This window comes from Alexandromys fortis, unplaced genomic scaffold, assembly GCF_014885135.2.
Source record: "Alexandromys fortis isolate MF-2015 unplaced genomic scaffold, M_Fortis_MF-2015_v1.1 scaffold_36, whole genome shotgun sequence".
Taxonomy (NCBI): domain Eukaryota; kingdom Metazoa; phylum Chordata; class Mammalia; order Rodentia; family Cricetidae; genus Alexandromys; species Alexandromys fortis.
This window is the reverse complement of record NW_026067915.1, coordinates 6,764,201-6,789,320: the sequence shown is the minus strand read 5'-3', so window position 1 is coordinate 6,789,320 and position 25,120 is coordinate 6,764,201. Positions and strand designations below refer to the sequence as shown.

General features: G+C 46.1%; 1 protein-coding gene across 1 annotated transcript in view; it reads left to right on the top strand.

Annotated features, from left to right (window-relative positions):
- Window positions 1-25,120, top strand: part of Col6a5 (collagen type VI alpha 5 chain) — a 108,202-nt gene that overhangs the window by 3,961 nt on the left and 79,121 nt on the right. Inside the window, exons 2-6 of the mRNA XM_050139365.1 lie at window positions 9,838-9,934; window positions 12,038-12,715; window positions 16,437-17,069; window positions 20,209-20,769; window positions 22,944-23,498. Coding sequence (XP_049995322.1) covers window positions 9,868-9,934; window positions 12,038-12,715; window positions 16,437-17,069; window positions 20,209-20,769; window positions 22,944-23,498 — 2,494 coding nt within the window. The 5' untranslated portion in view covers window positions 9,838-9,867. The remainder of the gene's footprint in view (window positions 1-9,837; window positions 9,935-12,037; window positions 12,716-16,436; window positions 17,070-20,208; window positions 20,770-22,943; window positions 23,499-25,120) is intronic.

Here is a 25,120-nt window from a genome sequence, read left to right as displayed (position 1 = left end):
TCTAGGGCATCTAAAGCTTCCACCACTGTGCCTTTTCAACCCTGTCTTTCCTACATTGTCGTCCAAGCCGTCTCTATATCATGGGCACAGCCTACACAGAAGCCTCCAGTCTCCAAAACACTCAGACACTCAGTAGACACACAGTAGACACACAGACACACAGTAGACACACAGACACACAGTAGACACACAGATACACAGTAGACACACACACAGTAGACACACAGATACACAGTAGACACACAGATACACAGTAGACACACTGTAGACACACAGATACACAGTAGACACACACACAGACACACACACACAGATACAGACACACACACACACACACACACTCTACTGCTTATTTCTGCCTACAACATTTGCTGTCACTCATTCATCAGGTACCAGAACAGTTTGATTGTCATCACTTTGCCTTTTCTACTCCAGGAGTCTTACAAATCCATTCCAGATGCCACCCTTTTCATCAAGCCTTTCCCAAATTCTGTACTGTTTGCCAAATGTTTTGCTGAGGCCTTCATTTGAGACGATGCCTCCTTTTTCCTCCTCCTTACACGAGTATTCCCTGTCTACCTTCCTCATTTCCTTCCTTCCTTTGTCACTTAGCACTCACTTTGCTCCAAGCACTTAAGAGGGCGGGGTAAAAGATAGGCTTGATCTCTGCTCTTGCCACTCAGAAGGGCAAACAAAAAGAACTGAAATCTTCAAGTAAGCTTTTTGTCTGTTTTCCTCTTGCTAAATTTCAACCACCTTCAACAGTTCCAAGAGTATAGTTGGCACTCAAGATAAGTTTTCTAAGTAGGTAAAGTATGCATGTGTGTGTTGTGTGAGTGCACATATGTACATATACATGTATGCTCATGTATGTAAATATATACAGATCATATAAAGTCCAGTGAAACCACAGAACAGGAAAGACGGTTGAGCGGGAAGCCTGAGTTGGACTTGACTTGGGAAATGCACTGTTTTTGTTTCATGAAAAGACAAGGTCTCAAATTTTTGGTCCTATGTTGCAGGCTAAACTCCTTTCTGATTTCATACACCCTGAGCCAGCCCTGGGGAGTCACTCCGTCCCCCAGGAGTGGGTCAAGAACGGTCTGATATGGTAGGGTAGAGTGTTATGTACTCCATTTGTTCACGTGACAAACACCTGACAAGAGCCGGCTTAAGGAAGCAAGGGAGGGCTTAGTTTTATTCACAGTTGGGGTGGGAAATGCACAGTGGCAGAAGGCAAAGCAGAGAGGATGTGTGCTCAGACCACATTGCTCTATATTTTGTGTTTTTCTTTTAGATAGGGTCTTTCTACACAGCTCTGTCCTGGAACTCACTATATAGACCAGACTGGCCTTGAACTCACAGAAATCCACCCACCTCTACCTCTTGAGTGCTGGGATTAAAGGCGTGTGCCACCACACCTGGCTATACTATATTCCATTTTTAAAAGTGTCCCCCCCCCCCCGTGTGTGTGTGCATGCACGCATGCGTGCACGTGTGCAAGCGTGGAGCTGGAGGACAACCTCTTCAGCCACATTGCCCACTTCCTTTGAGACAGGATCTCTCATTGGCCTGGAGCTTACCAATGAGAGTAGGCTTGCTGTCCAGTAGATCCCCGGGATCTTCCTGCCTCTGCCTCTCCAGTGATGGGATTACAGGTACATGGATGGTGGGAATTGAACTAAGGTTCTCATGATTGCAAAGTGAAGGCGTAAGTCACGAACAAGGCCACACCAGTTTGGAGTTATGATTAATAGGGTGTTATTTATTTAAAGGGGAAAACTTACAGATCACCGTCCCAGACAACAGCCATCTGTACAACCAGGAAGGGAGTCTAGTCTCCGGCGGAGCAGGAAGTGAAGAGAGCGAGCAGAGGAAATAGCCGCTTTTTTAAAGGGAGAGAGACCACGCCCCAATGGGCTGGTATCACAGCAGCTATTGGTTGGAGGGGCAGAAGGACCTCCCGCAACAGCAAAGCCTGCACTTTAGCAACTGAGCCGTCCTGCAGCTCCACTCCCCCTCTTATTTGGCCTGGGATCCCAGCCCATCATCTACATCCAGGTGGTCTTCCCACCTTTTTTAAACCTCTCAGAAACACCCTCAAAGCCAGGCACAAAGATGTATTCTTTAGTGATTTTAATCCAATCAAGTTGACAATAAGGTTTGAATAGCACATATGGGCTTGGTATGGGGTGCTTAAATTGGAGAGTTTGCTTCTCATGCGTAGCACACTACTTTGTCAATCTCAAGACACTCAAAACAAGGCCTCTTGTTCTAAAAGTGCCTGGCATTGCTGCAGTGGGACGTTTGATAGGCCAGTGAGTGGCAACGACTGGCTGGAGCCTCTGATCATTTTCTGAATAATTAACCCAATTCAACACATTTTTCTTTTTTTTTTTTAATTTTTATTTATTTATTTATTAAAGATTTCTGTCTCTTCCCCACCGCCGCCTCCCCTTTCCCTCCCCCTCCCCCAATCAAGTCTCCCTCCCTCATCAGCCCAAAGAGCAGTCAGGGTTCCCTGCCCTTTTGAGCAGTCACTGAGCTAGACAATTGAGACTTTCAGTGGTGAAAGATGAGGTACCCAGTCCTGCCATCAGTGGGGAGAGGAGAGGTTTTGCCGTCAGCAGCTGTCCAGGATGGAAGAGGAGATGCATTGAGAAAATCCCATCAGGAGCATATGGTAAAATGTACTGCGTGACTGGTAGGAGGATAGATTTGGTCATCCAGGAAACTTGGGTGGGCACTGGGTGTGTTGATGGACTCAGGGGTGTGGGGAAGATCTCACATTCTCTGAGGAATGGAGCCAGGGAAGAAATAAGAAAACCATGAAAGCCAAAGTCAGCAGAGCCATATAGCACCCACAGGACGACAGGAAAATAAAGCTCGGCCCCTCACTATTCCTAGTGATGAGAAAACCAAATATGTATTCCAGATGCTCTCAGAGATAGGCCAAAGCACCAGCAGCAACATGACCTTGGATTTGCCCTTCACCTTCAATAGACCTCGGATCCCCAGCTGGAAAGACAAGCCTGTGTGGTCTGGGGCTGTCACCAGCTGGACTGTGGTTCCCATAGTCATGACCTTTTCCCTTTCGCTTGAGCTCCTTACTCTGGTGCAAGCTTGGCCCTGGTCTGCACTGGGGCATTTGCCCCACATGAGGAATGTGAACTAGGCAGAGAGGAGGGTAGATACCAGGGGAAAGGAGGCTCAGTGGAGGACAGAAGGGACAGCCTGACTAATTTTCTACTCTCATTCATTTCTTCTTGTTCCTTTAGCTGCCAAAGGAAAGGAAGAAGAACAAATTAAGCGTGGTGGTTCCAGGATGTTATTTAATAAGCTGCTTTAGAGCTAGGATTTAGCTGTGTAAACTTCTGATAAACTGTTTACACAAGCAGTGGAAACCCAGAGGATTTAAGACACCCCAATGCCTTTGTTGTGTTATAACTTATTAATTAATCTCTGGCTTCTTTAGTGTCTGACTGCCAGAAAATCACAAGTCTTACCATGAGCTTTAAAAATCTTTGTTAAGATTCTCAACCCCAGAGAACCTAGACAACAAAGAGGACCTTAAGAGAGACATGCATGGATCTACAGAGGAAGGAGAAAAAAAGACAAGATCTCCTGTGTAAACTGGGAGCATGGGGGTCATGGGAGGGGGTAGAAGGGGAAGGAGAGGAAGGGAGGGGAGCAGACAAAAATGTATAGCTCAATAAAAACAAAAAAAAACCCCAAGGGCTGAGAGAGGAAAGATCTAATATAGGGGAAATACCACCAGTGCAAAACCAATGTTTTTGTCTCAGTGTTGGAGGAGGCCGGGAGGTAGGAAAGGGCAGAAGATTTGCTCCTTAAGCCTTTCTAAGTACAATCCTAGGCAATGCAGGAAGACAGAAGTGGGGGTGGGGTGGGGTAGTGGGCTAGGGGAGGGAAGGAGAGAGAAAGCATTGTGACTAATGGGACTTTGTCCTCAGGCATGGTAGATATCTGTCTAAATTATATTTGTCCTTTCAAATAGTCACTTGGAGAGACTAAACACTTATTACAGTGGCACTATTGAAAAAATCCTTGAGCGATCCCCTTTGCTAACTGCCTTCGGAACATCTTGTGAGCCACAAATGAATGCTAACATTATTGCTTCAGAAAACTGTCTCCTCTTCTCTGTATATGTGAGAACATTATATATGGACATAAAATGTATTCCATTAAAAAAAAGTCTTTGTTAAGGTTTTCTCATCCCGATTCACCAAGTCTCCTTGAGACCTCAATTGCGTGCTTGTAACTAAAAAGACTATCCCATAGTGTGACAAGAGAATTGGGGCTGGATCAGGAACCACTAGGATTAACGTATGAGGGAAGCCAGCCGGCAGGGAACAGGTTGGAGGCCCTTCCCCACCTGGGCTTCATGTATTACATGGAACATGTTCTGTCAGTATGAAGAGGATGCTGGGAGCTTGTCCTCACCTGGGCTTCATTTAATGAACCGAGCATGCTTGAGAAAGCTAGGTACAAACTAGAGAGACAGGTACTGTGTAAAGTCCTGTAAGATATCGTCTGCCTTATGATCCATGCCTTCTGGACCCTTCCTCCCCCACTAGCCCACTCCCAGCTTTGGGAGTGTTTTTCATCTCTGTTTCTCCCCTACTTCCCTGGTGCTATTCTTGGAGCCCAAGTTCCTAGACTTGGCGTCCTCTGAACCCCGACCCTCAGCCGGCTCTAAGCATGTTTTTCTTTTTCCTTTCTTGAAATCTTCAGATACTGGCTGAAATCCTAAGCACACTTTCCCTGGTACTCTGGCTTTTCTCATTCTTTCTCTGAAGAATTGCCACTCCTTTGGCCATTTGTTTTTCCTCTCTCTCCCTTCTCCATCTCTTCTCTCCTCCAGGAAGCTTGTCAAGATTTGCTGTGTGGCCTGTTGCTTTTTTATTTTTATTTTTATAAACCCCAATAGAATTGTCCTCAAGCTTCCTTCTGAGTAGGTTTGTAGATTCCTTTATTAATGAGACACAGGGAACCCCAAAGGAAACATTGGTTTCCTTGGTAACAGCGGGAAGTAATAGCTGTCAGAACGAGTGATGCTGCCCAGTATCAAATGTGTGGATTCTACTTTCTAGATGGGTGGTTTAACTCTCCCTCCTCAAGTGACTTGGCCCCCCCCCCTCTCAGAGGTGATGCTAGCTGAAATTCCCACCAGCTTCTCTGAGCTGGAAAGCGTGAGGATGATTTGGTTCTCTTGGAAGCTATTTGAACTTGTCATTTTCTTAAGTCCCCAGTCTACTTTGGGTTGTATCTACTCTAGAGACTGAAATCTCTAAAATATAATTAGTTTACACCACTAAATTCTTTCCAACATATCGTTAAAAATTATACAATTTTAGAGTAGGGGGAGTCTTCAAAATGTGATGAAGGCCACCCCTCTCAGAGGTGTTGACAGGCCCAGCCCTGTGCAGGCTCTGTGTAGATGACCATAGCTGCAGAGAGTTCACACGTGCACAGCTACCATGTCCAGAAGGGAACTTCTTTTTCTGCACATTTCCCCATCCTCTTGATGTGTACACTTTAAAGGGTAGAGTATTCAGCACATTACAGTGTGTGTATATCAATGTGTGCACATATATAGCATGTGACTACATATCAATATATACACATATACAGCATGTGACTGCCTATCAATATATGCACATATATAGCGTGTGACTGTATTTCAATATATATTCATATACAGTGTGTGACTGCATATCAATATATAACATATACAGTGTGTGACTGCATATCAATATATACACATATACAGTGTATGACTGCATATCAATGTATACACATACACGGTGTGTGAATTGTATATCAATGTATACACATATATAGCTTGTGACTTTATATCATTTTATTCACATATACAGCATGTGACTGTATATCAATATATACACATATACAGAGTGTGAACTGTATATCAATGTAAACATATATACAGCATGTGACTGTATATCAATATATACACATATACAGTGTGTGACTGCATATCAATGTATACACATATACCTCATGTGAATTGTATATCAATGTATACACATATATAGCGTGCGACTATATATCAATATATACACATATACAATGTGTGATTGTATATCAATAACAAAAAATCAAATAAGTAAAATGTGTGCTATATTAGAGGACAAAGAGTGTAGATTTCAAGGTCGCTGTTTACACACACTAAGTTGCTACCTGGGACTGTCACTTTCCTTTTGCATAAAGAGACATGAACAAAACCCATTACTTCCACCTTTAGTATCTTCTTGAAGGCATGCCTATTTGAAAGCATTGATTGACTGTTTCGACATTTTTTTTTTAAAATAAACAACTCTAATTTGCAGGGATTTCTGTGAGATTTAAATTCCTCATTAAGATTTCTGATTGTGAACAGGTAGAGAGAAATGATGAACTTTAACCTTTGCTATGGGATGGTTTGGATATGAAACTTGTACAGGACTAACCTTTGAGCCAAACTGCCGCCATTTCCCCCCCCCCCAAAGATCATTACAGCTGGGCTTGTTGACTGTTGATTTTCCTTCTTAGGAGGAGTGGGAAGGATCATTGGACCCTCACCTGAATCTAGCCGTGTTTGCCAACCAGCTGTATGCAATTCTGCCCTAATTGCAGGGAGCCTTGGGGTCTCCGGGAAGGGGCAAGAGATTACAGGTATAGAAAGATGAGGAGCCCTCCACACAGCCGTGGGGATCATCTCCATCCACGCGGGGTTCAGACTGTCCAGTGTGGCTGCTCCCACCTGTATCCCCTCGCCCATTGATCTGTAGGTAATATAGTCATTGCTTTCCCAGTGACGACTTTGACAGGACCTCAGCTAGGTTTGTTGCTGGAACCATAGGAGGAGGCAGTCACTGTTCCTGTCTCCCCCGAGTGAAGGAGTTTCGGCAACATCCTCAAGGCTCACCTTTGCAAGCTTGGTCAGCAGCTGTTCTGGAAGGTTGTGGAACCTTTGAGAAATGGGGCTTAGCTAGAGGAAGTGTAATGTCTGTAGCTCCACTCTACTTTCCGTTCCGTCTTCCTCCTGGTTCACTGAGATGTGAGCAATTTTACACATGCCTGCCCGGCTATGATACCTTATATCACCTCAAACCGTGAGTTCAAATACACTCTCCTTCCACTAAGTTCTTGTTTGGTTGCAGCGATAAAACAATGAACTAGAGAGGACAACAGCAACAGCTCTGCGCAGTGTCACGTGACTAGGGAGAGCGGGACTCAACCAAGCGTGGTTTCTGGCCGCCAGAAACTGCAACAACAAACAGCCTCTGGCATCGGGCAGTTGGGCACCATCATGCTTGTCGAGTACAGGGTGGGAGGTGGAAACGAGACAGAGGCAGAGTACCTGAAGAGGTGAGGGTGTTGTAAAACGGCCAGAGAGAGACCTTGGCAGATGAGAGGGGAGACAAATATGCGGGCCACAGTGCAGGCAGAGCTTATGTCGAGAGAAGGGTAAAGGGGAGGGAAGCTGGAGGGAGAAATACAGAGAGGAAGCTGAAGAGGCAAGTACCAGCCTGCCTCTTCAGAAGAGCAGCAGAGATGCAAGATCGGGAGTGGGCGGGGCTTATCTCTTAAAGGGACCTTTGTATCTGCGGAAAGACTCAGTACAGACTACATAGTGACGGTAGCAACTATAGGAGTCTGGGTTGGTCAGGGTTCTGCCCGGTACTTGTCAGGTGTCAGGGGCCAGCATAATACCAGAATCCTAACAGCGGTTGCTGGGAAATAGGCCGGCATGAATGGGCTGTTTGCCAAGGGTTGATGTCCAGGCCTTAGCTATAGCTAAGAGCCAAGTCTTGGTACTGAGAAGGCCTGAGATGATGTCTGAGGCTCCTGTCACCACTGAGGGCCTTGCAGAGGCCATTAGTCTGGTCTGCCCCCTAGGGCCATGTTGGTGTCTGAGGGCCACACTGCCACGGGCCATGCTGATCTGAGTGACCTGCGCTGCCACCTGGGGCCATGGTGACATCTGAGCCCTGGCTGCTTCCTAGGATCGTATCTGGGTCTGTAGTCCTACCAAAGCCAGGGCTTGTATTGATGTCCATGACTCCTGTTGTTGCCACCAAAGGCCACACAGATGCCCGGGAGGCTAGGCTGCCAACCCGTGGTTCCGTGAGTGTCTGCAGACTATGCTGCCCCCAGGGCCAAGCGGATTTGAATGGCCTGTACTGTCACCTAGGTCCATGGGGTTGTTCTGGCCAGGGCTGCTGCTGAGGGCCATGTCTGGCTCTGTGGCCCTGCAGCAGCCAAGGTCTGGGGTGAAGTCATGGCTCCTGTTACCATTGAGAGCACTGTGGACGTTCAGGGTCTGGTCAGCCACCTCAGACTGTGTTGATGCCCATGGGTCATGCTGCTGCCAGGGCCATACTGATCTAGGTGGCCTGTGCTGCTGCTGGGGCCATGGTGATGTCTGGGCCTGAGCTGCTGTTGAGGGCCACATTTGGGTGCATGGGCCTGCTGCAGCAGCTGTATGTTAAAATCTGAGAGCCGTACTGAGCTGCCCATGCCCCTCACTGGCCCTGCGGTAGCTGGCTCTGCCCCTTAAGGGATACTGCTGCAGAAGAGCTGGCCCCTGCCCTCAGGTAAAGGTGTCCCACCCCTCACCACGGGCTTGTGCCTCACTTGGGTAGTACACTAGAGCTCGCCCTGTTGTAAGCCAGTCCTGAGGGCATGAGAGAGCAGAGCTGGCCCCAGCAGGGGTCATGAGAGTGGAGAACTAGTCCTGCCCCTCACCAGCTGCAGCACACAGGCAGGCAGACCCTCTACCCCACCTGGGCAGCACGCTGGAGCTGATCCGATTGTCCCAGGCACAGGTGAGCCAGCTCGGACCCGAGAGCAGGAGAACTGGCCCCACCCTTTGCTGCAGTCTGTGGTATGTGGGTTGGCTGGAGTCCTGGTGGTGACAGTAGGAGATCAGTCTAGCTGCCCTTCCGGGGCCAGGACTAAGAGCGGTGAGATGGCCCACCCCAGCATCCACCTCATCTATGAACTGTTAGAGCCAGAGAAGGGCACGAATCTGCAGATCCCAAACTGCAGGATCTCTATGACGCAGGACAAAGGCAGGAAGTGGGAGTAGAGCGGGGAGCCTGGGGAGCCAGAGCCCTGGTGAGAGCTTATTGTTGATGCTGTGACGAAGGACAGAGGCCTCAGGTCAGACAAGTGAAGATGAAAGGACAAATGGTGAAATGTGGGACTCATCAGTGTTAGGATTACAGAGTTGGGACCCTTAGTGGGTCTCGGGGCAGGTGAGCACCCTGGGCGGGAGGTGAATGAGCTTGACAGAGCTTAAGTTTTATTGAGATCAAAGGGGGAAGGGAAGAGAGGACGGGAGAGAGACAGAGAGATGCAAAGAGAGAATGAGAGAGGGGAAGAAAAAGAAGAGAGAGAAAATGGCAGAAGGGAAGAGGGAGGGAGTGGAGGGGTCTTGTCTCTAAGGTACTATCTGTCACGGGTGAAGGTGGCACTCTTAGGAGGAGGCGTGGCTTTGTGTGTGTGTGACCTTGTTAGAGGAAGTGCATTACTGTGGGGGCGGGCTTTTGCTTAAGCTTTGCTCAGTGACACAGTCAGTCGACTTCCTGTTGCCTGCAAGATGTAGGACTGTCAGCTAGTCCAGCACCACGTCTGCCTGCACGCCTCCATGCTCCCTGTCATGATGATAGTGGATTGAACCTCTGAAACTGTAAGCGAGCCACCCCGAGTAAAGATTTTCTTTATAGTAGTTGCTATGGTCATGTTGTCTCTTCACAGCAATAAAAACCTTGACTAACACACATATAATTCATATTGCATTTTTTTTTTCAGAATAAAAGTTAAGAAACCCCCATTAACAGAATGAAGCTCCAACTAATTGCATTCGTCCTAATCCTCCGGACTGAAACGCTGGCATATCAGAGTCCAGGTACCAGTATATTTTTTTTTTGGTTCATATTATTTGGGGAAAATAAATATTTTTATGTTTTATCAAACTTTAATAAAAAGGATACTTTATTTACTAACAGATCAAAGTACACAACAATTAGTAGTAGCCACAGATCATAACATTGAACAGATTTCATCCCTTAAAGATGGGAAAAGCTATAGATGAAAAAAAATCATGTTTTGTAGCCCTGACTAGAAAATCTTTATTCATTGATTTGTATAACTCTTGACATCTCATATCTCTGTGAATACAGGAAGTCCCCTTGTGTATTGAGTAGCTGGAGCCTTTTCTTTAGAAATGTTGCGGAAATGCTGACCAGGGAACAACCTAGCAGGCACTTGGAAGAGAATAGAAGAACTCAGCTTTATTTGCATGGGCTTGGACCGAAGCTGATGCTTTGTAAGGTCCATCCTCCACTCAGTTCCTCACAGCTTGTGTAGGTGGGACAAGAGTGTTGAAATTCCCGATGATGTGAGCATCTGAGGGTGGTCTGTGAGGCCGATCTCCACCAAGGGGAATCTCCATCCTAGTCACACATGATCACAGGCACGAACACTGCAGGGAGAAGTTAAAACATGCCTTCCTCCGCAAGCTGGGCCTGTGGTGTGAGCAGACAGCTGTGGCAATCGTTTCTTACCGTAAGCGTTTGCCTTCCAAAGAGGAAGGGGCTCCGACAAGCTTACAGAACTCAACACACTAAAACTATTTTAGAAGTAGACAGCAATCGCCACTATTCCTTCCTTATTCTATCGTTTCTAGGGCTCTTCTGTTCCTGTGATAAAATCCCATGGGCCAACATCACTTCAGGGAGGAAAGGGTTTATTTAAATTTACAGTTGCACAGCCCAGTGCTTCAATGGAGAGAAGTCGGGGAAGGGACACAGGACAGGATCCTGGACACAGGAGCTGATGTAGAGATCAAGGCAGAGAGCTGCTTAGATGCTTCTCACAGCCTGCCCAGCCCGTTCTTCCTGCACTCAGGCCCACCACCAGCCTGAGAGTAACGCGCTGCCCGCAGTGAGTTGGTTCTTCCCACAGCAATTGTCCCGTAGGCTTGCCCATAGGTTGATCTGGTGGGGATTTTTTTTTTCCAATTGAGATTCACTGTTCTCAATTCACTCTGACTTGTGTAGTGTGATGTTGACAAAAACCAAACCAAAATGAAACAAAACACAACAAAACCAAAAAACTCCCCCCAAACCCAAAATAACAAACAAAAACTAGCTAGCACATTAGGCAAGGATTATAATGGGGCTATCATATTACAAAGTATTAGTTTGGTTTTGTTAGGTGCATATATACAGGTACAATCTATCCATCTATCACATATCTATCCTTCCCCTTTATATGTGGAAGACAAAGAATCCCACACAAAAAACATAATCCAAGTGTTTTTGTGACTAAGCCATTGCCTCTTTCCGCCTTTACGATATGAACTATGCATGATGGGTATTTCTAACCTGCACATCCCCAATCTGTAATGGCTCACGATCTCAAACTATTTGAGCCCCAGACTGCCAGGAGACGCAGCTCCACTGCAGCTGCTGTAGTGAGGACACACTGTTGGTGACACACCGGTGACCCCGCTTTGCTTCACGCACATGTCTGACCCCCATTCTCTTATTCTGTGGTTCTCAGAAGATTCCTTGCACCTAAAATCCTCCTTCACTCTGCTCCTAAGTTCTCCAGCCCCAGGCAACTGCTTATTATGTACTGTTTCCAAAAATAGTCATTAATCCTCAGACTACATCAGGACCCTCAGACCATATCGGGAACGTCTGCGGTGCTACCATGTTATCAGTTCTGTAGCGCAATGTCATAATTTGGGGCTCCAGAAATAAAGAAGAATGTCAGTAGCCTTCAGAAGTAGATTTGAGAAAGAAGAATCTGTTGGCTAGCTTTACTAAGGTCTAATGTCCCCTTGATGTGTCAGGCAAAACAAGTGGTTTCTTCTGGTTGACTTCCAGGGGGAAAACCATCTTTGGAATTGTGATAAAGGCACAAGGCCACGGTCCCAAGTGAATAGCGAGGCCTAAACGGTGACGGTGGCAATAAAACTGTGCTTGCTGTCTTTATTGTGCAGGACCGGGTCCCGAGTATGCAGATGTGGTGTTTCTAGTGGACAGCTCTGATGACCTGGGGAGTAAGTCCTTCCCATTTGTGAGAACTTTCCTTACCAAGCTGATCAGCAGCCTCCCCATAGAGGCCAACAAGTACCGTGTGGCCCTGGCCCAGTACAGCGATGCTCTCCACAACGAGTTCCAGCTGGGCACCTTCAAGAACAGGAACCCCATGCTGAACCACCTGAAGAAGAACTTCCAGTTCATCGGTGGGTCCCTGAAGATAGGGAACGCCCTGCAAGAGGCCCGCAGGACCTATTTCTCTGCCCCCACAAATGGAAGGGACAAGAAACTGTTCCCCCCGATCCTGGTGGTGCTGGCTTCATCCGAGTCTGAGGATGATGTGGAAGAGGCTTCGGAGGCCCTGAGGGAAGATGGGGTGAAGATCATCTCAGTGGGGGTGCAAAAGGCTTCTGAGGAAAACCTGAAGGCCATGGCCACATCCCAGTTCCATTTCAACCTCAGGACGGTCAGAGACCTCAGTGCGTTTGCCGCAAACATGACGCAGATCATCAAGGACGTAACTAAGTACACGGAAGGAACGGCTGTGGCCCTGATCACGCCTCCAGCCCCAGCCACACCTGCAGCCCCAATTACACCTGTGACCCTAACCACAGCTGCAACTGATGCCGCAAAGACAGGTAGGAAACCCTTGAAGAGGAACCCAGCCCTCATGGGCACGGTACCTGCCCACCCTTGCCCATGGCAGCTCTCGCCTGGTATTCACGACTGTATTGAGCTGCTGGGCATTTCCACACATCTGCCTTTCCTCTGCCTCTGTCTGTGCCATATCTCCGACACCAGTCCTGTTGTTTTCCTTTGCCTCCTTTTGGCAGAACAGCTCCATCATTGAAATCTCAACCCTGCATGCTTCCTCTCTTGGGATGCTTTCAGATTAGGTCCCAGCATCCCGTGGGCACATCTTATGACAGCAACATTTCCCATAATTTTCCATCTTTGTCCCCGTCCTATAACCATGACTGGGGAGTGTCACAAGGGCAGAATGGGCAGCTTATGTTAATTTCTGTATCTTTGGAACCTAAGCGAGTGAGCGGGTGTTCTGTTTCTTACTAAGAATAGATCAAAGTCTGACTGTCATAGACACCAGAAACCCTTCTGGATGGTTCCTTTTCCTTCATCTTTCTGGCAATGGAGCCTGATGGGCAGTACCAGCCAAGGATCACATCAAGACTAGCTTATCCCACGCAATGGGAGTGAGGACCGAGGGACAAAGGGCTTGTCGCCACATGTTCATGCATTGTGCCGCACACGCAGCACAGGGGTGATCCTGCTGGTCAGGAGTGTGGCGGGCTGCAGTCTTGGGCTTGTGTCTGCCTAAGCTTACCCCTTCCTGTACCATTTCTTTCGAGCACGTCTCTAGTGAGCGTACCAGCGCCTGCTCCGGACAAAAGGCACTTGCTTCCTCTCCAGCCATGTTGTCAGTCATTTTACGGTGAAAGCTTTCACATTTAGGACTAAATATTTCATATTTTCATGTTTTTAACATGAGGATGTGTTTCTGCAGTGCATCAGTAGCGCTTTTAGGAGACTCCGAAGCGCTGCTATTAAGTAATGATGTCTCTCCCAGCAGAATATATCTTTAAAGTGTGAAGAAATACCGGGGATTTTATCAAAGGCCTATGGGTATGAGTGAGAGCCAACTGGAAGCAGCTCCAATAGAATTGACTCAGTATCTCCCTCACTTACGTAATTCAAGACCTCAGCTGTTACCCCTCCTGTGTGAAATTCTCCCATTTATTTTTCTGAGGACCCCCAAGCATAGCTCATGGGACTGCTTTTTTTCTCTAAGACCCCACCATCCATGCTGACCCTCAAGCTCATCCCATGGGACCACTCCTTCCTCTAAGATCCCATCACCCATGCTGACCTCTAAACTTATCTCATGAGACTGTTCCTTCCTCTAAGACCCCCACCATCCTTGCTGATCTGATGTCTACTGCACTAGGGGCTACTCAGGATTAGCATTTACCCCAGCTGTGAAAGTGTGACCTCAGGGTGGGGTGATGACCCCGGCCATTGCAGCAGGTCCTTAGGCGAGTTCTGATTTCCATTCCAGAAGCCATCTCTATTACCTTCTTGCTTCCACTTAGCAGGTGCCTGCTCTGCCTTTTCCTCAGCTCCCGGGAAACCCTGGTATTACACACACACACACACACACACACACACACACAGAGCCTTCTGTTCATTTACTTTTATTATTGATTCCCTCGGCCCAAAGATGGAATGCTAATGCCCCACTAGCTCTCACCTTCTTATTGAAGGATGCTATACTTGTGTCTTAGCTGAGTCTTCTATGACAATTTTAAAGCAGAATACCCTTGAGTCTCTTATCCCTGGAGAGGTGGTCCTTGAAAGCATCAGTAATAAACAAGAAAAATAGGAGGCTGCCCATGCAGTACTGGTAATGAAGCAAATGGGCCAATCAGCTCCAGGCAGGTGCATAGCAAGGATGCTGCCTTGGTGAGAAGCCTGGCCATGTTTCCAGAGTATGGTGGGAGAATCCTCAGCTGAGTGGACTTTCCTGGCTACTCTCTGACTCTTAGTCTGGTCTCTCATGGACAATGGAGCTTTGTCACCATTTAGGGGGCCCCATGTACTGATCCCATTTCTCTTACTCCTTATAGTACAAGACAGGGTACTGCCTGGAAGGATCCTGTCCTTCCCTTCAGAAGTTAAAGCAAGGGCTGTCATCAGTGAAGTCTGAGTTTGAAGTATGGCTGGGCTGCTTAGGACCTTGGGTAGTTTTCTTAACTTGGGAGCTTCCATTCCCTTCCTTGTACAGGGAGGAAAATGGCATCTGTCTTCTAACAATGGTGAAAGAACCTGTCTGACTTTTGTTTATTGCTATTGATAGTAACAGCAAAACGCTGGCTTGAGGAGATCATGCTGGGAGTTTGACTTAGCCAGAGGTGGGATTCTGAGTGAGGCTTAGGAGAATTAGTTTTAATTAATTCTCTACAAATAGCCTTGTTCTCACACCAGGTGCCCGACACTGGAGGGCTAGCGATAAGTAAGACATGTTCTCTGTCTTCTGGGGTCAGAGAAGCTAAGGGGTAGCTCTTGGCAAGATTAAGCTTGTCTCTTGTCTGTACTCTGCACAGACACGATTCAGTCACCCGTGTTTGGGATAGTTGTTAGCTGCGAATATAGTCTACTTTGCCTTAGACTCCAGATTCTTCCGAACAACTGCTCACGTGACATCTCTTCTTGGATGCTCAATCTAGCATGTCTGAGATGGAACTCTCAGATCTTTCCTGTAACTCATTCCCACTCTGTCTCAGAAGGACACACTGCCACCACCCATTCAGATGTGCAAACCCTGAGCCCAGGAGTTTCCCGTTTCTTCTTTTGTATCCAATCATGAAGTCTGCTATACCTAGTCATGTATCAGAACTAATCTTTTTGCTCCTTCGTGTGTTGTTATCCTGTTTAGAACCAGCATTATCTTCCTGGGCCAGGGCAATTGCTTGTAGTAACCTTGAATTCATTATTTTCCTTTAGCACCTGGAGTGATGCTTAAGAAATTTAGAACAGGTCATGTGACATCCAGGTGACCTCGACCTGCTTCCCTCTGACCTCATCACTATTGTTCCCTTCTCCCACTGGCTTGAGCCACTAAGTATTGCTTGCTTGTCCCCACCTTTTGCTATTCTACTAGAGTTTCTCTTTCTTCTGGATTTCCTACCATTGAATCCCACATTTCCTCCAGTGTGGTCCTTTCAGAGAGGCCTACCCTGACTTCACATCTCAGCTCACACAGGTCAGAGTCTCTCCTGACCATGCCAGCAGCAGAGGCAGCCGAGCCACCTGCTTTGCTTACTTTGTAGTAACTGTCACCACTTGGAAGAAAATAATTTGGCCACCATGGAGTGTGAGCTTGTTGAGGTCAGAAATACGTCGGCCAGTTCCTCCCCACATGTCAGAATGTGAGCGTAGTAGCGATGAAGGTAGTGGCAGCCATGATGGTAAAAGATGGGTGTGGGGACCATGGTGGAGGTGGTCATACTGGTGGTGGTAATGGAGTTGAGCTTCATGTGCTGGTAGTGATGATAGTTGCACTGGTGGCTGTGGTCACACTGGTGGTGGGAAGTATACTGGCAATGAAGACATTGCCAGAGATGGCAGCGGTTGCGGTGGCTGTAGCATGTGGCAGGAAAATTGCTAAGTATAGAAGAAAGAGTACGCACAAAGCCTCTGAATTCAATGGCCTTGCTGAGAGGAAGCAATTCTAACTGGGTCTGTGGTAACTCCGTTTCCCTTAGTGCCTTAGCAATCCTTTAAAGTACCCTTCTCTCTAGGCCAGTGGCTTCTTCTAACCTCACAACGTTTCTGTCTCCACAGTTCCTGTTCCCATATCCTGCCAGAGAGACTCCCTGGCTGACATTATATTCTTGGTGGATGAGTCAGTGGGGACCACACAGAATCTGAGGGACCTGCAGAGCTTCCTGGAGAATGTCACCAGCTCTGTGGATGTGAAGGACAAGTGCATGCGGCTTGGACTGATGAGCTACAGCGACAGGGTTCAGACTATTGCTTCCCTGAAGTCAAGTGCCAACCAGTCTGAATTCCAGCAGCAAATCCAGAAACTCTCCCTCCGGGCTGGGGGGTCGAATGTGGGGGCCGCCATCGAGAAGATGAGGAGAGAAGGCTTCTCGGAGTCCGGTGGCAGCAGGAAGGCACAGGGTGTCCCTCAGATTGCTGTGCTGGTCACCCACAGGCCATCGGATGACGCAGTGCGCGAGGCTGCGCTGGACCTTCGCTTGGACGGTGTAACTATGTTTGCTCTGGGCATTGAAGGGGCCAACAGCACGCAGTTGGAGGACATAGTGTCCTACCCTTCCAGGCAGAGCATTTCCACACACAGCTCCTACAGTCACTTGGAATCATACAGTGGCAACTTCCTAAAGAAGATCCACAATGAAATCTGGACCCAAGTTTCTACCCATGCTGAACAAATAGAACTCGATAAAACTGGTATGTCTAGACGACTCTTGTTATTATGGACTAATGGGAATAGTTTCCCAGTGTTAGTGCTGGAGCAGGCATTGACCAAAATTTAGTCAGGGGGCTTATAAGGGATGAGAGAATGCTGAGGAGCTGAACTTGGGGGTAATGGTTGCACAAAATCCATTGAACAATGTACTTACAATGGATTGACTTTATAATGTGCAAACTGTGCCTCAATAATATGGAATAAAGCCATACCCATGATGCATACAACATTTTTATAGCGTAGATGGACATGAAGAAGAAACAATAAGCTGGTAGTCCTATCCTCAGGTAACACTCCACTCTGCCTGTTTTCTGGCTTTAATGCCGGTGCTGAGGTTCAAAGGCGGGCCCTCACCGTACGCAGCAAGCACTTTCCTGGCTGGGCTCTAAGTTAGTGTAATAAGAGCAGCAGTGACTGATGACTAGTGATGCTAAGTGTGTGAGGGCAGAGGTGCAGGGTGGACTAGGTCATCATTGCGACGTGCTGTGATGCATGTCCTCCTCTCTTCACCGTCACCGGCCACCGCCTCCTTCCTCCTGGCCAATGCTTACTTCTTTATTAGATTAAGCGTCAGTTCACGGTGCTCGCTTTTCGGGTTTGCAGATCAGTCTGTGCTCTACAGATGGTTGTGATCTCAGCCTCAGAGCTTTCAGTAATGACGTCATAGCTTTAGCCCTCTGCGTCTGACTTATTTCCTGTATCATTTATTTCTTAGGGAATGTCGGCACAAAGCCTATAGCAGTGTCGGGGATCATCAGTTGCCCCAAAACTTCCAATGTAGGAAGAATTCTCAAATGGCCAAGTGGCCCTGTGTTTGAAAGATTGGGCTGTTTATTTAACTAGATAATGGGATATGACATTGACAGTGTCAACATGTGCTACCGGTTTCCCATGAATGACTGCAAAGAGAAGTGATTGCCTGTTGAGAAAGTTAAAATTAGCCGGGCATGGTAGCAAGAACCTATAATCCCAGCACTTGGGGGTCATCCTCAGCTACATAGATAGTCCTGAGCTAGCCTGAGCTACATGAGACAAAAAGAAGAAGAAAAGAACACCCCCACTTTGATTCAGTGTGACAAAGGAAGGGGCTTTATAGCAGACTTTCTTGGGCTACCAGTCCCCAAATCATGACACAGAGACTTATTACTAATTCTGATTGTTCAGTTTTAGCTTAGACTCGGCCCCCTAGCTAGTTTAACTTCCTTTCATTTGTTTTATTCATTTACATTTTGCCTTGGGGTTTTTTACCTTTCTTTCATGCTGTGCTCTCATACTTCCCGGCTTCCCCCATGTCTATATGGCTGCCCCCAGTGGGTATCGGGGGCCCCCCTTCTTTCTCTGTCCACTAACCCTGCCTATCCCTCCTCTGCCTAGCTATTGGCCATTTAGTATTTTTATTAGATTAATCAGGTGCCTTAGGCAGGCAAGTGAAAGAGCAACACTTTACATAGTTAGACAAATGCAGCATAAACACATGCCACACATCTTTACATAGTTAAACAAGCATTCTATTCTGCAACAGGGCATTGAGAGGTTTTGTTTAAAATAATTGTCAAATTTCTATGAGGTGCCAGGCCTATGGAACAGAAGCAAGGCTTAGACTAATCTGTCTGGAAGAAATTTTCTGCTGTAGGAAACAGGTTATGTTCATGAAGAAATCAATTCTGGAAAATGCCACAATGAAAATACAGAGATAGAGCCATGTGTGGTGGTGCACACCTCTAACCCCAGCGCTTGGGAGGCAGAGGCAGCTGGATCTCTGAGTTTGAGGTCAGCCTGGTCTACATAACAGTTCCAGGACAGCCAGGGCTACACAGAGAAATCCTGTCTTGAAAAAAAAAAGAGAGAGATAGAGATGGAGGGTAAGAAGGAAAGATCTATCTATCTATCTATCTATGTATCTATGTATCTATGTATCTATGTATCTATGTATCTATGTATCTATCTATCTATCTATCTATCTATCTATCTATCTATCTATATCTCTTTATCTGTCTGTCTATCTATCTATCTATCTATCTATCTATCTATCTATCTATCTAGATAAATAGACAGACAGGTGATAGAAGAAAATAGAGCGATAGGATAGAGAATGGCTAACGTCTCAGCTAGAAGGGAAGTGAAGGTTTATTTTCTGAATTGGCATGTGACTTGGTGTATCTACAGTGAGAAATATTTCAAGGAAAAAGGATTAGTGCAAAGGTCCCAGGATACATTTAAAGACTAGAAAGTCTGGGCCTTGAGAGATGGCTCAGCCATTAAGATCATCAGAGGACCCAGGTTTGATTCCCAGCACCCACCTGGGAGCTCAAAACACCTGTAATTCCAGTTCCAGAGAATCTGGTTCTGATCTCCGCAGGCACCACACACATGTGATGCACAGGCACATGTGCAGACAAAACACCCATGCACACATTAAAAAAAAAAGAATCGAAAGCCCAATGTGATTAAAACCAAATGAGTGTAGTGCAGAGTTGCTGGGATTAGGGACAGAGAGGGAGGCGGGAGCTAAGGCTGATATTTAATTTACAATTATAAGCGAATGATAAAATCACTGCTCTGATTTGGGCTTTGCTGTAGTAGTTGTTCAGGGAAGAAGTAGTCCCAGGGGTGCCTGCCTGTACCTGGGAGGCAGTGGCAGGAGGATCATGAGCTCAAGGTTAGGCTGGATGACAGAGATTCTGGCTATAAACAAACCAAACCAAACCAAAGCACCCAGAACACATGGTTTCTGATCCCATACTTTTCCCCAGGAAGCCATTAAGACATAGACTCTAAAGAGGTGTTTGTCAAAGCTCATCAGATGATTTTGCTTATCGCCCGGAGGCCTGGGAAATCTGGTTCTTGCTCTTCCTTTACTGGCTGTGTGGTCTTAGATAAACCACTATGCTTTGCTGTGCTTCAGTGTTTTCCCAAGGTGGCGACACATTTCAGAGGTTAAAATGGTTAGAAAGGTTCCGAGAAAGAGCCCAGGCTCCACACAGACACACGGGTCCTGTTCTTTAGACCCTGCACAGACTCATGCTCCACTCAAAGCCTGGAACAAAGTTCCCTCAAGATGCTCTTTGATTGGCAGAGAACACACTTACTTCCCACTCTCTATGCCCGTTTCCTTTTTAGGCTGTGTGGATACAAAGGAAGCAGATATCTACTTCCTCATTGATGGCTCATCCAGCATCCTTAAGAAACAGTTTGAGCAAATCCAGATATTTATGTCCTCTGTGATAGACATGTTTCCCATTGGTCCCGACAAAGTCCGAGTAGGAGTCGTGCAGTATTCTCATAAGAACGAAGAGGAATTTCCCGTCTCTCTCTACATGGATGGCACAGCCTTGAAGAAGGCTGTTTTTAACATCAAGCAACTCAAGGGTCGCACATTCACTGGGAAAGCCTTGGATTTCATACTGCCAATAATAAAGAAGGGGAAATCAGAGCGGGCAGATGACACCCCCTGTTACCTCATCGTACTAACTGATGGGAAGTCAGAAGACGGTGTTCTAGAACCTGCCAACAGACTCAGGGCTGAACATGTCACCATTCACGCAGTTGGGATTGGTGAGGCGAATAAGACACAGCTCCAACAAATTGCCGGGAACGATGAAAGGGTCAACTTTGGGCAGAATTTTGATTCCCTAAAGAACATAAAAAATGAAATTGTCTACCGCATCTGCTCTGAAAAAGGTAAGAAAACCAAAATGAAACTCAGAAAGGGATGCATAAACGTCACACGAGAACGGGAATGTAGCTCAGTGGTAGAACGCTTGTCTAAAATGGATGAGCCCCAGCCCTGCAAAGCAAAGCAAAACCAAAGTCAGGCGTTGCAGAAGGTGGCTGAGGTTCTCACTGGAGGGGAAAGAAAAAGATGCAAAATATGTGTGACTTTTCTGAGTTACCGGGGATTAAATCCAATAAGCAAATGAGTGGTACTGAGGGCAGAATCCCACATCATGAACTCCATCTTCCTTCCCCCCATGTCGCTAACAGTAATCCAGTTGTGTATACAGCTGGAGTCTATAAGCCTGCTGATGAGAAGGACCGGTCCCCAGTGTTTTCTGTGGTTGACGCCAAGGAAGAGAAGTGTTGCAGGAGCTTTAAGAAACATAATATAGAGTGTGCCTTGGATCTTCCTTAGAGGGGAAGGTTCCAGACTGGTGTGAGGTGGCAAGCACATCTTTTGTAGTTCAGGTATCCAGTCACGGACAAGGAAATGAGTCTTAAAAGAGGGCAGAGAGGGATGTTAAGAAGCCTAAGCCTAGAGGCCAGAGAATGGTAACATGCGTCAGAGCAGGTACTGAAGGGACGAGGCAGTGTGTCTGTGTGGGGACTAATGCACTTGGACACAAACACTCCAGGCTCAGGGGACCGAACGTTACTGATCATTTCTCTCTCATGTGCTGGTCAGGCTGAGCAGTTCAGGTCTAGTGGGCAGGCAGCTGTTTCCTCCTCTAGGCAGGAGCTGAATCTGTACTCCCTCTGTGGAGAGGCATCTGAAGGGAGCTTGCAGCACTCAGGTCTTTTGATGGCAGGATCCGGAAAAGGCTGGGGCACTGCTGCTCAACTATGGGCTCACATAACCAAGGGCTCATGTCTGGTTGCAAGGAAGACTGAGACAAGATTCTTCTTCTGGGCAACCATCTTCCTGGATGGAACTTGATTAATAGGCACAAATGGGAAAACATTAGCATACTAGAAGTGGTCCCCATCACCTGTAGAAATAAAGGGACAGCCCCCGTGAATGGTAAATGTATATAAAATGTCTATTCCTTTATATATGTCATACAAAGAAGTGGTACTAACACTTCACTTTACCTTGCGGCTTTGTTAAGGCCATATTCATATTTTTTCCATATTCATATTTTTAATTTTAAAAGATTTTATCTATTTTTATGTGTATGAGTGTTTTATCTGCATGTATATGTATGTACCATGTGGGTGTAGTGCCTACAGAGGTCAGAAGAGGGCGTCAGAATCAATGGGGCTGAAGTTATCAATGGTTGTGAGCTACTGTGTGGGTGCTGGGAATTGAGCCTGGGTCCTTTGCAAGAACAAGTAATCTAAACCACTGAGCCATCTCTTCAGTCCCAATAACATCTATTTTCAATAGTTTATAGAAGTTGGTCATATATATATGTACATGCATATATGTATATGTGTATGTATATGTATGTATACCTAATTCCAGTAAGGGCCATCTACAGTTTTGATGTGTAAGTAAAGAAATAGTCCATGATGAATTGATACATGTGTGTGTACTAGTGCATGTATTATCACCTCTAAAAGCTTTTCTCTACAATTTCTATGTATTAAATGACTTACTTATCAAGCCATTTAAAATCATCCCCAAAAATGACGCTGCTTTAAGGTTACTTAGAATTATGTTTTTCAAGACTATGTTTAAATACTGAAATATTAGTCCCATCAATGTTGAGACTTGGTCACTTTGGCTCTGGTTAGCTGCATCTTTAATTCTCATCTTGAGGCTTGATGTTTATATACACTTAAAAGTTATGCACGGAAGCGTGATGAATGGACGGAGGATGGCTGGATAAATGGAATCGTGTATGAATGATGCAAGAACGGTGAAGGAGTGATTGTGTGTACGCAGCACTGAATGTAAGCTTCAGAAGTGTCATTGCCTTTTGTAAATTTCTTGGATCATCTCAGTGAAATTCTGCGGCCTGCAGGCTCTTGTCAGCGAGCTTCTTCTCCCAAAGCTGCAAATAAAAATTCCAAACAAAACAGCAATTCCCTGAGTTGATTTTGAACGTTTTCTCATAAATGCATTTATGATTACTAACTGCTTCCATGTACCCCGAGAAGCATATCAATTTCTGATTTTTTTTTCTACCACACAGGGTGTGAAGACATGAAGTCTGACATCATGTTTTTGGTGGACAGTTCTGGAAGCATAGGGGATGCAAATTTTGAGACAATGAAAACCTTTATGAAAAACCTGGTGGGGAAGATCCAGATTGGTGCCAACGAAACGCAAGTTGGTGTTGTTCAGTTCAGCGATTACAATAAGGAAGAATTCCAGCTGAATACGTTCTTCACACACAAAGAAATTTATGCCGCCATAGACAGGATGTCGCCTATCAACAGAAACACTTTGACCGGAAGCGCCCTAACCTTTGTAAATGAATACTTTGACCTTTCCAAGGGGGGCCGTCCCCAGGTCAGAAAGTTTCTCATCCTCCTCACAGATGGACAAGCCCAAGATGAAGTAGGGGGTCCTGCGATGGCTCTCAGGAACAAGAGTGTGACCATCTTTTCTGTGGGTGTGTATGGTGCCAATAGGGCTGAGCTGGAGGAAATCAGTGGGGATGGCAGCCTGGTTTTCCATGTTGAGAACTTTGACCATCTGAAGGCGATAGAGAATAAACTCATCTTCCGCGTGTGTGCTCTGCATGGTAGGTGTCTCTGCCCCCTTCAAGACTCCAGTGGTTCCCTAAGTTCTTATCTATATTGGTCATATTCAAACTCACACGGCAGTTCAGGAACAATTCTGTAGCTAGTTTGCTACGAATTAGTCTTGCTTCCGGTGAATTCAAATCTATTTTGACAAGGTCTCCAAATATCGCACTACTTCCGGCTTTAATCCTTACACACCTGGATTTTTACATGGTCAGTTTTTAATACTAAATGATTTTTAAAAATCAGTTTAGGGAGAAATTTATGGAGGAAAGGTGAGATATAGGATGGAGGGAGGTAGGAGAGAGAGAGCGAGCGAGCAAGCGAGCGAGAGATTTAGTCAAGTGGGCTGGCCACCCGAGGTGGGAAGAGGGAAGAGTAGCTGCCTCTCAAATGATTGGTTAAAGGACCGTTTCATGGCTATCTGTAGCCATTGTTGGGCAAAAAGTAATTAGAAGCATAAATGAATCTGCCTTTTAGCCATATTAAATGGTTTCCCAAACAAACCTGATCTACTAAAACATTGCTCATATTTAAATATGCAGTCTGTTTTTCAGAATTGATTTTCTTCTTCTGGTAACGAGGCATTTGTCCGCTCACGCACTATCACTTGTGAATTTTTGTTCTGAGACTTTCTACCTGATTGTTTGTGGCTCTGACTTCTATCTCATAACTCAGAATTCTTTTCTAAAAGTATTGAGCAATCTTCAGTTGGAGCAATTTTTTTTTTTTTTTTGCAGTGCTGGGAATTGAGCCCAGTGCCTCACAGGTGCTAGGTGGGTGCTCTACCACTGAGCTGCACCCCCAGCCCTGGTCCTATCAAGTTCAACCTCTCTTGAGCTAGAACTTGCTATCAATCTGCACAAGGGCTGAAGACCCACACCTTGAAATCTGCCATGCACTGTTATCCATTTGGACACAGCTAAAACTTCAGTTAGTGTGTTGTGTGTTCTCCTGGCAGCAAAGAAACAGTCATTGTTCTCATTCTTTAAAATCATGTGTTTAGATATTTTAGAAAGCTAACAAATGAAAGACCTCATTGCAAATGAGCTTTAGGTGCTATCCCAGGACTTTCCAAATAGCAACCTGACTGGAGTCTTTTCTCCTCTATCGTGGTGATGCTTTCTAGACTCAATAGTGTTGAGGTATACTAAGGGGTCAGACCTTCAACGTTAGAATCTTCCTTTTGATAAATACTGACATTGGCAGAGTCCTGTCTAGAGCAGAGGGCGAAACTTCAGCTGCCTCATGGAGTAACCAACTCATAAATATTTTTTTCAAGTTATGCCCAGTCACCAGGTCTCAGTGAAGCCTTTGGCCCAGGCTTTCTCGGGGATAGCCTGAGCTTATCCATGGTGTCTGGGACTTGAAAACTTGAGAACCTCATGGGCAGAAATAAAGACTGGAGGTAAAACAGGATGGTGGAATATGAAAGAGAAAGGGAATTGTGGAAGTCCTAGGTCATGAAGGAAAGGCAAAGAAAGATCACTAGAGTCTAGACTTTCAGACCCCCAGAGAATGGTCTATTGGCTTTGAAGATGGAAGAGGACTTGAGACCAGGGAAGATGAAATGAGAGCTTCCACTCTTCCCTACTTGTGTCCCTTCCTTTACTGAGTTTGA